General features: G+C 40.3%; 1 protein-coding gene across 47 annotated transcripts in view; it reads right to left on the bottom strand.

Annotated features, from left to right (window-relative positions):
- Nucleotides 1–13981, bottom strand: part of R3HDM2 (R3H domain containing 2) — a 162579-nt gene that overhangs the window by 33927 nt on the left and 114671 nt on the right. For all 47 annotated transcript variants that reach the window (XM_069584917.1, XM_069584881.1, XM_069584924.1 and 44 more), the window contains 6 exons: nt 11026–11225; nt 4706–4747; nt 2637–2723; nt 1993–2119; nt 927–1005; nt 217–276 (listed from right to left, as the gene is read on the bottom strand). In XM_069584917.1, the coding sequence (XP_069441018.1) occupies nt 217–276; nt 927–1005; nt 1993–2119; nt 2637–2723; nt 4706–4747; nt 11026–11190 (560 nt within the window). In that variant the 5' untranslated portion in view covers nt 11191–11225. The remainder of the gene's footprint in view (nt 1–216; nt 277–926; nt 1006–1992; nt 2120–2636; nt 2724–4705; nt 4748–11025; nt 11226–13981) is intronic.

Here is a 13981-nt window from a genome sequence, read left to right as displayed (position 1 = left end):
TAAGTGATAATTTAAAAACCTGATTTAGTTTCCACACATATACATTTTGATTCACTGTGATTATGTCTTCCCAACTCTTCCTGGTTCCTAGTGAGTTATTACTTCAAAATTCAGACTTTAAGGGAACGATAAAAGAGGGATATCCTTAAATTTTACCTAAGTTTCTTTCCAGTACCCCCTCCCACCTCTAAGGTGTATTTCATTCAAGTAACTTACTTGTTGTCATTAATAAAGTCCAGAATCTCCTGTTCTAATTTTAGCAGCATCATTCTGTCCCTGTTTAAAAAAGATTAAAACAAAACAAAACAAAAGGCAGCCCTCCCATAGACACTGACACAAATATTGAAAACACAACCTGCTCACTATAGAAGCTTAAGGGAGGAATAAATCCAAACTCTAAGAGTGGATCAAAAATGCAAAGGCTGCCAACCTCACTACCCTGTCTTACGTTACTTTAAAAAAATCAAGCCTCCTAATCATGTCCTCTGTTTCCCTTATCAGAAACCTAATTCTGTTGGCAGTCATAGTCATACAAACACATACTTCATACTTATACTAATCGCAATTCTATACTCCATCTGGTTATTTATAGAATTTGTAAACAAGTATGATTTAGCTTTGTTACAAATCAATTCTTTTTTCTTCTGTACTTTTTAATTGTATTCTTAAGCCTCGATATTTTTTTGTCTCCATTCTTCCACAGAATTTTTCTCAACTCTTCTGAAAGCAGAAATCTCAATATAAGGGTATTCTGAATCCGTCCACAGATATAAAACTACTTTGGAGAAAAATGGTGGTGGGGGGTGTAGGGGAAATGGGCATCCCAGATTCTAATAATAATAGAAAAATTTGGAGAAGCTACTTGGCTTCTTGGGTATTCTGCTGATCCCAGCCCCTTTCCCCCTTCCATCAAATCATGCTATTACCTTGGGTTCTTTTTCAGTGTATTTACAAGAAATTCATGTAGGTCTATTCCAGTGGAGTCCGTATATTCTTGGCTGGAGTCTAGAACACCACAATGAAATAAATTTGAAATAAATGAAACTGCTTTGTATGATATTTAACCCCAAGCAGAAGCCTATAATCTGATCAGGAGACATAAGAGGAAAAGTAGAATCAAACTTCAGGAGTTTTAGCTTAAAATGAGAGTAACCTTGATTTACCAGCCTCTCAAAATTTCCCGTAATGACAGAAGGTGGAATCTGGGTCAGTGTTTTATTCATATTACACTGAATAGTCACCTTGCCATCAGTAAGTATTTACCAAAAGGCCAGACCAAAACAAAGGTTTTATTCTAGTTAAAGAAAATAAATTCTAAGGTCTGATGGGGCTGAATTTTCCAGAACCTCAGCAAATATATTCAAATGGTGATTATTTATATGTTTATATTTGCTTATAAAATTTTAACACTACGACTGCCTTTTCCCTCTTAACTATCATTAAAAAAATTTGTTTTTGGCTATACCACATGGCTTGTGGGATCTTAATTCCTTGACCAGGGATCGAACCTGGGCCCACGGCAGTGAAAGAGTTGAGTCTTAATGATTAGACTGCCAGGGAATTCCCTCCATTTCTGTGGACCATGTCTTTTTGCTACCAGCCCAGGAATTTAAAACCAAATAGAGCTTAATAATTACATGTAAATTTAATTATTAAAAAAAATCACTCTGAGCATCTCCAAACTACAAATGGTACTGAATCTGCTACCAGTGGTAATCCATCACTATTTATTCCAAAAGTAAGAATAAAATCAGAATTGACTACAATGTCCTCCTGCTATCGGTAGCCCAATGTTAACAGAGTAGCTCTCTGTCAGCCCTAAGGCAGAGCTGGATAAAGCAGCAAAGCAAGTAACCTAGTTAGGCAACTCCCCAAACAACGAAGTCAGCAGGACACCGTACACTGCTGGGCCGATAAGGCCAGTGGGGAGGTGGAAGGGAAGGGCACCGAAGAGCCAGGCCCTAGAACAGATGAGAGGGGTAAAGTCTTCACCTCTAGACAGCATCCTCCTGGGGACCTTTTCTTTGTTTTTGTCCTTGTCTTCCTTTTCAGAGACATCCTTTGTGGACTTTTCTTCCTCCTTGTCAGAGGGGCAGCTGATGTGCAATTGAATTATATCCTTGGACAAGGAGAAAGAGAAATATAATCAAAAGGGAAAACAATTAACTCTCCTGCAGCTCCTTTAAAATCTAAAAGAAGGCAAATCTTAGGGTGATAGCATTGTATTAAAAAAAGAGAATATTTTAATTAAATTGTTTTAGCTTTTGTTCTACCAACAAGGTAGAGGCCAAGTCCTTTCCGCCAATAATCACAGCCTACTCTTTGGAGAGCTCAAGTTATGCTGGCTGTTTCTGGCATAAGAATTAGCGTGGAAATGGTTCTAACCACCAGAGGGACAGGTGTGGTTGGGAAAACATGATCCAGCCCTGGAATCTCCTTGTCTGCATCATCCTGGGTGGTCCAGGTGTGAAGACCTATACTTCATGCTCTCATTCATGCCACTTTATTGCAACAACTTGTTTTGAAGCTTTTTCTACCCCAATTTCCAAGCCTAATGTTGATGCCATGGTTGTGACACCACTGTTCAGCAAACAACTGCCAAACTCAAAAGCTATATGTACTCATTAAGGACCTACCTGGGTTTCTAGTGGCCCGTCAACAAATGGAGCAGAGGATTCCTCACACACTGCAAGGCTGCGCACCAATTTCAGCTTGGAATTAGACTGGGGGGAAAAAAAAATATAAATATATATATAAATATATATACACACACACACATACATACATATTCCCTTGGGGAACATTTGGAAATCTTTCCACTGAATAAAGGACATCCTCTTTGGTTCTGTTAGTTGCTGCTTCCATTAAAGACATTTTTTTTTTCCTTCTTCAAACAGGTCCTTCTCATCCATTCCTGATCCACTTGAAAGGTAATTCTCTTGCTTACAGCAGTAGATATATAACAACGAAACAACTACTTTTGGCTAGATGATAGGCAAGCCACTTTGTTTAGCTCTCCTCTCTCTCTAGCTCAGTGCTCCAACATTAGACTTGGAAGTTAACTGAGAATACACAGCAGCAAAACTTAGTAGAAAGACTAGATTTAAGAGGCAGAAGTCCTAGCTTCAACTTCCGGTTCAAACGATGAGATATGAGACCTTCGGCAAACCACTTGATCTCTCTGGATCCTCTTTTTTTCCTCACAATGAAAATGGGATAGAAATGCCTAAGTTCTTGTGAGAATTATATAAAATACGTAAACATATGTACCATAAATAGTGTTTAGCATACAGTGGACAACAAATGCTAAATGACTCTAAACCTGAGGTGGCAATGTAATGGGAAAAGTGTCTAAGAAAAAAGTAAAGAGAAAGAAAACCTTCTAACACTTGGGGTTCAGTGTAATAAAGAACTAAACTATTTGGTTTATCTATGCTACCTGGAGAATCCCCCCAAAATCTGAAATTCACCTTATAAATCACTGCTCTTCCAGGGATCGCCAAAGTCAAAAATTACAGTGACTCATTAAAAATCTACCTATAAACATTTGAGAGTTCTTTAAGCCTAGTTTTGCCACTTACTAATAAATGTCCTTTGTCAGTCTCACTCAAACTCTATTAAGCCGAAGTTTTCTCCTCTGTAAAATGGAGACAATAACAATAGTAACTTTTTAAACTTTTCTGTCTTATTTCAAAAGTTTGGAGGAAGTGAAATAGCAGAAAATACCCTCTGGTTTGCTTTTTTCCCCCCTTTATGAGGTGTGCCACGCAGCATACAGGATCCTAGTTCCCTGACCCGGTATCGAAGCTTTACCTCCTGCATTGAAGTGTAGAGAATTAGCCACTGGACCGCCAGGGAAATCCTGAACACCCTTTTTACTGTCAAGTCCATTACTTGTGGATTAGGCCATGGAAGGCGTCCACAGAACCAATTTATCAAACATCATAGTCTTCTTCAAACCCAAGCTGGGACACTCCCAAATTCTACCATTATTTTTCTAGGGGAAAAGGGTGGACACCCTTAATTACTACTTCTGTTGACAATTCTTCCCAATGTAGGACAAGTTTAATATTTTACTGTTCCCTAATTAAAATTAAAAAGCTATCACACACTAACACCTATAATACTGCTTAGTCCCTGATAATACTGCTTAAAATAATCTGTGATGTGCTAATTTTATCATACAATGATTAAAAACAAAATCCTCCTCCCTGAACCAAACTAAAAGGTGAACCAAACCAAAACAAAACAAAGCCTCTATTTTTAGGACGTCCAAAAATGTTGAACCATTTTACTAATGAGGGAGGATTTATTTTACAGAAAATTCTCATGGCAAAAATCCCCAAAACTGTTGGGGGAAAAATAAGAGAGCCAGAGATGAGCAGAGAAACTAACATTACAACAGAACCAGTATCAATCTGCTCAGGCTTTGTTTGTGGGAGGCTTTGGCTGGGTATCCTTTCAGGTAACTGAAATAGACTAAAGATAACAGAAAAATAAAGCCAGACATTCCAACAGGACATATGTATATTTGCAATGCATGTTTGTGATTGTGTGTATGTGTATGCATGTTCACAATTAGGGTACAAAGTACAGGCAAAAAACTTTACATATATATAACCTAAATACACTAGATATTAGTGTTAAGTCCATTGGTACAATGTGCTACTAATAACACTAGAAGTTACAGAGGAAGGGCTCTCACCTTGGCTCTTTTCCTGGCATGACCATGGTTGGATGTCCGCCTCTGTTAGAAGGGGATTAGAAAATATTAAAGGTAGAGGAAATAAACACTTAAGTTAAAAGCAATACAAATTTACAGAGAAAAAGCACTAACTTTAAAACCACTGTAACAGCCAAACTATGATGAGACCCTGTTGTCGTGGTTGTCCCCCAAGCTACAACTCTAGCAACTGTGACATGGAGGGGACCACAGGCCACCTACAGACAAATCACTCACCATGAAGATAAAAAACAGAAAGAGACTGACTGGTTGGCCTAGTTCATAGATTGATAAAAATTACTTTTGAATAAACCAGGGAATCCTCTCCTGATTAGGATGGTTCCAGAAATATTACTACCATAGCATGCCGAGTGTTTCTTTCCCAAACTTTGCTAACAGAAGCCTATTTAGCCTGTAATGAATGTGAAATATGGCCCCTAAGCATCACTTAAAATACTATCTTTGTAGGACAACACATCTAGAGTTCTTACTTCAGATACTCGAAAGACCTGTTCCTATGGCTGCAGAAATGGAATGAAGGCTCTTCTTGGCAACTGCCTACTTCCTGGAATATGAGAATCCTCCCAGTGCTAAGCTCCTGGTTGTTGGCTCTTATAGCCTGTTTGGGTCAGGGATATAAGATGGGACAGGATAAAAAGAAAGGATCATGGAAGATGTGGACAAGGCCTCCAGAGCAAAGGGAAGTAAGGAGAGTGAGTAAGGAGGAGGATAGAAGCTGAGGAAGATGAATGAGGGCCTGAGGTGGGATGAAGGGAAAAATGACTAATTAATTTATGAGGTTTCTGAATAGCTGAGAAGTCAAAATGGGGACTCTGGAGAAGAGGTTGGGTAGTGTTATGCATGGAGAAGGCAATGGCAACCCATTCCAGTACTCTCGCCTGGAAAATCCCATGGACGGAGGAGCCTGGTAGTCCATGGGGTCGATAAGGGTCGAACACGACTGAAGCGACTTAGCAGCAGCAGCAGCAGCAGGGTTATGCATGATACTCAGAGCTTCTAAGATGTTTGGAATGGAACTGTCACTGGGGTGTGGAGAAAACTGAGGCTGGTGGGTGGAGGAGGGGAAACAAGATGGAGGCAGAGTGCCAGCATGGTTCTGGGTAGGTGAGGCTTTCTCTTTGCTTTGTCCTCTTCACTAGTTACCAAATAACACTGCTACAATGCAAAATGGAGAACTGGAAAGGAGGATGGAAAGAGGAAGAAATGACGGTGAATCTGGTCAGTGGCAAGGTCTGTTACAGTAAGAGAATAGTCCAGCGATATGAAGCAGTATTTGTCGCTATTTTTTCAAATGAGTAAGAATATACACATGGCACAAAACAGAACAGTAAGTCTCCTCTTACATGTGTTCCCCAGCTACCCGGATCCCTCCTAAAGGATCAACTAGTACTGAATTTCTTATAATCTTTCCAGAGATCTTTTATGAATCTGTAAGTTTATTGTACATGTGTACACACACTTAAAAAAAAAAAGGATATTGTAAACACTGTCCTAACCCTTACTTTTAAACTTCTCTTCAAGGACCTACCTCCACAGAAGAGATACTGTTTTTCTTAATGGCTACATGGTATTCCTTTGTGCGGCCATACACAAACTGTACCATTTAGGATGCTTCTCATGTTTGTTAGTATAAACAATGCTTCAATGACTATATCATTGAGTATACCTGCAAATACTATACAGTCCATTTAAAATTTTTATTAAGTATTGCTAAATTGCCCTTCAGAGAAGTTATACCAATTTCAGTCAGTTCAGTTGCTCAGTCATATCCATCTCTGTGACACCATGGACTGCAGCACGCCAGGCTTCCCTGTCCATCACCAACTTTTGGAGCTTGCTCAAATTCATGTCTATCACGTTGGTGATGCTGTACAACCATCTCATTCTCTGCTGTCCCCTCCTCTTCCTGCCTTCAATCTTTTCCAGCATCAGGGTCTTTTCAAATGAGTTAGTTCTTTGCATCAGGTGGCCAAAGTACTGGAGTTTCAGCTTCAGTCCTTCCAATGAATATTCAGGACTGATTTCCTTTAGGATGGACTGGTTGGATCTCCTTGCAGTCCAGGGGACTCTCAAGAGTCTTCTCCAACACCACACTTCAAAAGCATCAATTCTTCGGCTCAGTTTTCTTTATAGTCCAACTCTCATATCCATACATGACTACTGGAAAAACCATAGCTTTGACTAGACAGACCTTTGTTAGCAAAGTAATGTCTCTGCTTTTTAATATGCTGTCTAGGTTGGTCATAGCTTTTCTTCCAAGGAGCAAGTGTCTTTTAATTTCATGGCTGCAGTCACCATCTGCAGTGATTTTGGAGCCCAAGAAGATAAAATCTGTCACTGTTTCCATTGTTTCTCCATCTATTTGCCATGAAGTGATGGGACCAGATGCCATGATCTTAGTTTTCTGAATGCTGAGTTTTAAGCCAGCTTTTTCACTCTCCTCTTTCACCTTCATCAAGAGGCTCTTTAATTCCTGTTCACTTTTTGCCATAAGGGTGGTATTATCTGCATATATGAGGTTATTGATATTTCTCCTGGCAGTCTTGATTCCAGCTTGTGCTTCATCCAGCCTGTCATTTCTCATGATGTACTGTGCATATAAGTTAAATAAGCAGGGTGACAATATACAGTCTTGGCATACTCCTTTCCCAATTTGTAACCAGTCTATTGTTCCATGTTTGGTTCTAACTGTTGCTTCTTGACTTGCATACAGATTTCTCAGGAGGCACGTCAGGTGGTCTGGTATTCCCATCTCTTCAAGAATTTTCCAGTTTATTGTGATCCACACAGTCAAAGGCTTTAGTATAATCAATAAAGCAGAAGTAGATGTTTTTCTGGAACTCTCTTGCTTTTTCCATGATCCAGCGGATGTTGGCAATTTGATCTCTGGTTCCTCTGCCTTTTCTAAATCCAGCCTGAACATCTGGAAGTTCACGGTTCCCGTACTGCTGAAACCTGGCTTGGAGGATTTTAAGCATTACTTTGCTGGCTTGTGAAATGAGTGTAACCATGTGGTAATTTGAACATTCTTTGGCATTGCCTTTCTTTATGACTGGAACGAAAACTGACCTTTTCCAGTCCTGTGGCCACTGCTGAGTCTTCCAGATTTGCTGGCATACTGAGTGCAGCACTTTAACAGCATCATCTTTTAGGATTTGAAATAGTTCAACTGGAATTCCAAAACCTTCACTATCTTTGTTTATAGTGATGCTTCCTAAACCCCACTTGACTTCACATTCCAGGATGTCTGGCTCTAGGTTAGTGATCACACCACTGTGATTATCTGGGTCATGAAGATCTTTTTTGTACAGTTCTTCTGTGTATTCTTCCACCTCTTCTTAATAGCTTCTGTTTCTGTAAGGTCCACACCATTTCTGTCCTTTATTGTGCCCATCTTTGCATGAAGTGTTCCCTTGGTATCTCTAACTTTATAAATACCAATTTATATCTCTACAAAAATGTATAAATCTGCGAATTTCTCAGAATGCATAATTTTCATTTAATAGTCAAACACATACTGAAGGCCTAGTATGTATCAGACCCCATGCTAACTACTGGAGGATACAGAGATAAAAGACAGAAACCTTGTCAAAAAGGTACTCAATTCTGTTGAAGACGACAGACAAATGGACAATTACAATATAGGATATTACATGCATTACAGAGGTACTTATGAAGTGCTATAGGAGTGCAAGTATCTAACTAAGACCTGCTGCTGCTGCTGCTAAGTAACTTCAGTTGTGTCCGACTCTGTGTGACCCCATAGACGGCAGCCCACCAGGCTCCCCCGTCCCTAGGATTCTCCAGGCAAGAACCCTGGAGTGGGTTGCCATTTCCTTCTCCAATGCATGAATTCATAAATTCACATGTTCATAAATAATAAGTGGCTGCAAGGAACTGTGTTGGGCCTTAGAGATACAATGATGAGACTAAACTGACCTGGCAAAGGCCAGGGAAAGAACACCAAGGAGGGCGTTCTAGTTAGAGAAAGCATGTATAGAAGCATGTTTTCTCCAAACTTTTCAGCTCCAATTTATAACAGGGACCAGGGAATCCGTTAGGCTGAAGCATAAAATGCCAGAGGTGGATGGATAGCAGGCAAGAGGCTAGGTCACAATATGCCATGCTGACAAATTTGGGACTTAGCCTAGGGCATGAAGAGACACAGAAAGGTTGAAGAGAATAAACACAATCAGATCATTATTTCATAGCCATCTTTGTAAAGCAGAATGAATATTAGAATGAATAAAGTAGAATGAATAAATAGTCTGTTTCTAAAGCAGAATGAATAAAGTAGATGAATCAGAGGGGATTACAAGTATAAAGGCAGAAAGCCTAGCTCAGTTCTTTAAAGGACCCACCTAAGAGTTCAGTATTTGTTACGTCAAGGCTTGCCCATTCTAAACTGAATCTCAGAACCTGTCTTACATAGCACTGTTTTCATGCCAAAGATGTTCTGAATTCCAACTGCTGATTCCAAGAATACGTCTCATACAGCACAAGTAATGAAAGTACCCTTTCCTCAAACTTTCCAGCTCCAATTCATAATATTCCAGAACAATATTTGCAACTATCCAGCTCTAACTCATAACAGGTACTCTCAGCATCAGTAAGATTCTTGGGGAGACTTAAGACTTGAGGGGAAGGTAAGAGAAAGAGCAAACGTGTTACTGAAGAGGAACACGGGTACAGAGAGAAGGCTTCTGAAGGGTGGCCAAGGGTGGCCAAGAATGAAGACTTGGTAGAAGGAGCAGGAGCTCCAGAAAATGGCAGCAGCAACTCAACCTGCGCTAGCAGCCACAGAAGGAGTCTTGAGGGGAGGTAGGTTCCCTTCCCAGCCTCCCACACAACCTATCTGGATATACAGGTGAAGACATTCTTAAACCAATAAGTATCCATAAGGCACACAAGGGCTTCCCTGGCGGCTCAGAGGTTCAAGCGTCTGCCTCCAATGTGGGAGACCCGGGTTCAATCCCTGGGTCGGGAAGATCCCCTGGAGAAGGAAATGGTAACCCACTCCAACACTCTTGCCTGGAGAATCCCATGGACAGAGAACCCTGGTAGGCTATAGTCCACGGGGTTGCAAAGAGTCGGACACGACTGAGCGACTTCACTTCACTTCACTTCAAGGCATACAAACCCTATAGTCATCCTTTCTTTTCTGTGTATCTTCAAGAAGAACACACAACAGGAGTTCAGAACACCACTTAAAATAGTCTCCTGAGAACAGAGTAGCTTGGACCCAAAAGTTCATTTAATTATTAGCATCCATGTAACATGACAGCACATAATTAAATATTCAGCACTTATCTGTCCTGAGGATTTAAAATTCATTATTCGTATCAGTGGAAACTAAAAGTAGAGCTGCAACAGCAGCAGACTGTCTCCCCAAACTCTGGGAGGATGGTGGGGAATGACAACTCACATGCAAAAGATGATGGAGAGAAAAGCAGCCATGAGAGAGATCTGGCAAACTGTTTAAGAGGAAAACCGTAGAAACAGCAGGAGCTAGCAAACAAAATGTTTCAGAGCTGTGTCTGATTGTTTAAACTAACTATCTACAGTTAACAGTCTACCTCCTGGGCATATAATAAAGACCAGTCTCACCCCTGGGCAAGAAGGAAAGGATTTATGCTATTTCGGCTTGGGTAACAGAGTAAACGAGTTGTAACCACAAGGAAGAGAACTGGAACAGGTAAGCTAGAGAAGGCTCAGAGGCTGGGCTGGCTGGGTACCAAAAAGGAGCCCTGGAAGAAGCTCGGCTGGCAATCTACTGCCATCATATCTGCAATGCAGTATGAATTTGGATGGAAAACAACATGGCAACCAAAGAATAAAAGTCTTCTCATGCACATTTACCAAGTGGCTAGTTCAGAGACTATTTCTGATCCAGAAAATACTGACTGCTTTAACACAACCAGAATATGAATTTAACACTGTGTAAAGCCAGGCAGTTCTCATTTTAAGAGTTTATTATAAGCCATATTATGACATCAAATATCACTATATAGTTTATTTTTTTATCATTAAAAAATATCAAAATGTAGCAAGAACCAGTGTTACTCAGGTCCTAACAGATTAGGGATTTCATACTGTTTTCTTTGAATTTCATTGTGGACTCTGACAAAAAGTGGAAGAGAGATTTCTTGAGAGCCGAAGTTTGGCTTTTTGGGAGATTCAAATGTCTGTATAAGTGACTGGCTTCCTATAGATCCCCAATACCATCCATAAGGACATTTCTGTTGTGCTGAAAAGAATGCACATGGTATTCTAATCCTTACCTGTGTCTCCTGACGCAAACTGGTATCTTCACTCTCTTTCTCAATTTCTTCTTTGCTTGGAGTCTTAGATATAAACTTGTTTTTGTTTACAGATTCTTCCACCAGCTTTTTTTCCGATTCTTTCATTATTTCCAGGGTCTCTTGAGTAGTGTTGCTGTTAGACATCTTCTTCAATAGAATACAGTAGCCTCTATGGACTCCTAAAAAAACATGAATTGCATTAAACAGGAGTTGTGCATCTATACTTAATACACTTACAAGATTAGCATTTCATACAGAAGCCTACAATAGCCTTCCTATAACCCAGTATAGGGTTCTTTGATAAATGTTGCCCCTAGATTATCTAATTTCATTTCATTTTTTTTTTAAACTTTGGGGTGTGGTGTGTTAGTAGCTCAGTCGTGTCCAATTCTTTCTGACCCCATGGACTGACTATAGCACCTGCCAGGCTCCTCTGTCCATGGGATTCTTCAGGCAAGAATAATGGAGTGGGTAGCCATTCCCTTCTCCAGGGGATCTTCCCAACCCAGGGATCAAATGCAGGTCTCCTGAGGTAAAATTGACATAAATTTCATATATTTAAAATGTACTAGGAGAAGGAAATGGCAACCCACTCCAGCATTCTTGCCTGGAGAATCCCATGGACAGAGGAGCCTGGCAGGCTATAGCCCATGGGGTCATAAGAGTCAGATTTAGTGACTAAACCATCACCACAGGAATTCTCTGGCAGTCCAGTGATTAGGACTCCACATTTTCACTGCTGAGGGCCCAGGTTCAATCCCTGGTGGGGAATTAAGATCCTGCAAGCCATGTGGTACAGCCAAAAGAAATGTACAATTCGATGAATTAAGAAACACGCATACATTTGTGAAACATCGTCACAATCAAAATAGTGGGCCTATTATAAAATCTTCCTCTGGCTCCTTTATAAACCCGTCCTCCCCTCTCTATATTTCCAGCCAACCACTGTCACTACAGTTCTGTCTCCATTTTCTAGAATTTTACATCATATATTATATGGATTCTTTTACTCAGCATAATTATTTTGAGATTCACCAGGATTCAGTTCTAAAGCAATGCAGTATAAAGTCCCCTTGGCATTTTATTTTCTCTCCCTTCTTCCCTCCAGAAATTTTGCTCACATTTTCAGCTTGAGCACTTCACAGAGTTAACTCACCAGACTCTTCAGAAAGGTGGAAAATATAAAGCTCTATTCAATACTAGAGAAGATCACTCTTCTTTCCCAAGGGAGAACCCCTACAGCTACCACAAACCACAATACTGTTACCAACTTCAAGTGTTTCCTCCATCAAAAAGCAGCAAAATCCGACAATGTTTACAGAATCTTAAATTCTTTCCTTTATCTTAAGCAAACTGAAAAGGTAAGAAGAGTCTGTAGTCATCTGCTCTTCAGAAAGACCAGGTCTCTCCCTGGAGGAAGGGAGAATCTTTGCTTTGCTATTCACTATTTGAGTTCAGTCACTTTACTGCGTCCCAAAGACACAGAGATTTATAATGCAGGGGTTGCTAGCTCTTGTCACTTGCTATAGCTACAAGAAATCCTGTAATAAGGTCAACATAGTAATCTCAGCACATATTCAGAAACAGAAGCTGATGCTCTATACAAAGATTCATGTTCTCAACAACTGTTGAAGTCAAACATGCTTAGCTCCAACAATGGTTTATAATAGAGGCTATAAACCTTATGTGGATACTTAAGGTATCTCCTTACATGGATTACTGACTGTACTTGAATCCTAAATAATTCTTTCCCCTCTTTAAAAAGATAAGACTGAAAAATAAAATAAAATAAAAAGGCAAGACTGGAAACCCTCTCAGATGTCATGTCTCTTGGCATGTGACCCTAGAAACTAAGCTAAACAAACAGAAGTGCTTCAAGAAAATTGTCATGCCGGACGTTTTTTCTTCCTTCAAATCAGTTTCAAGGATAAGACCCAGAAGGTTCTTAAGAAGCATGTGTAACTTCAACCTGGCATAAATTAGTCTGCAAGATTATTGCTTTGTTCACCTTTTGGTAGCTCCTGAGCAGCTGCCTGGAGACTTAGTTTAAAAGACCAGAGTCACTCATACAATCAGTCATACAGTTGAATTTAAAGATGAGAAACACTGGAAGATACTGACTACACAAGGAAAATGGCTGATATTTTATTTTTTAATTGATTCAGCGTCTGGAGATTTCTATAAAAAGACTTCCCTGGTAGTGCAGTGGTTAAGAATCCACCTTCCAATGCAGGAGATGTGAGTTTGATCCCTGGTCAGAGAGCGAGAATCCCACATGCCATGGGGCAGCTAAGTCCATGTGCCAAAACTACTGAGCCCATGTACTCTGAAGCCCATGTGCCCCAACTCCACAGAAGCCTAAGCACTGCAGCAGAAGCTACCACGCGCCACAACGAAGACATAACGCAGCCAAATAATTTATTTTAAAGTTATAACCTACAGAGCTTATGGTCATTGGCTGCACATGGGAACTGCACACACACATATACTTGTCTTCTCTCTCCGTAGATTAATCAAGCCTCAATTCTCTTCAGTCTGAAGGATAGTAAATCTTAGTACATCCCTTCTCTGTATCTCTTAGCTGGGAAACATCAATAAAGATGCAAATTGGAAGAGTTCTTAGATACAACCTCATGCTATCATCCCCATCCTCCCCAAAGAAGAGTTCCTTTGTGCGAATTCCTGAGAGGAACTTTCTTTCTTCTAGAAAACTCCCAGGACAGGATCAACTCACCATTTTATAGCCTTAACTTGTGACTCAGCCGGTAAAGAATCCACCTACAATGTGGGAGACCTGGGTTCCATCCATGGGTTGGGAAGACCCCCTGGAGAAGGGAAAGGCTACCCACTCCAGTATTCTGGCCTGGAGAATTCCATGGACAAAGTCGGACACAATTGAGCGACTTCACTTTTACTGTTGTATAGTTTCTCCCTA

Source organism: Ovis canadensis, chromosome 3 (genome assembly GCF_042477335.2).
Source record: "Ovis canadensis isolate MfBH-ARS-UI-01 breed Bighorn chromosome 3, ARS-UI_OviCan_v2, whole genome shotgun sequence".
Classification (NCBI taxonomy): Eukaryota; Metazoa; Chordata; class Mammalia; order Artiodactyla; family Bovidae; genus Ovis; species Ovis canadensis.
The sequence above is the reverse complement of the archived record's forward strand: the minus strand, read 5'-3'. Positions and strand labels throughout refer to the sequence as shown.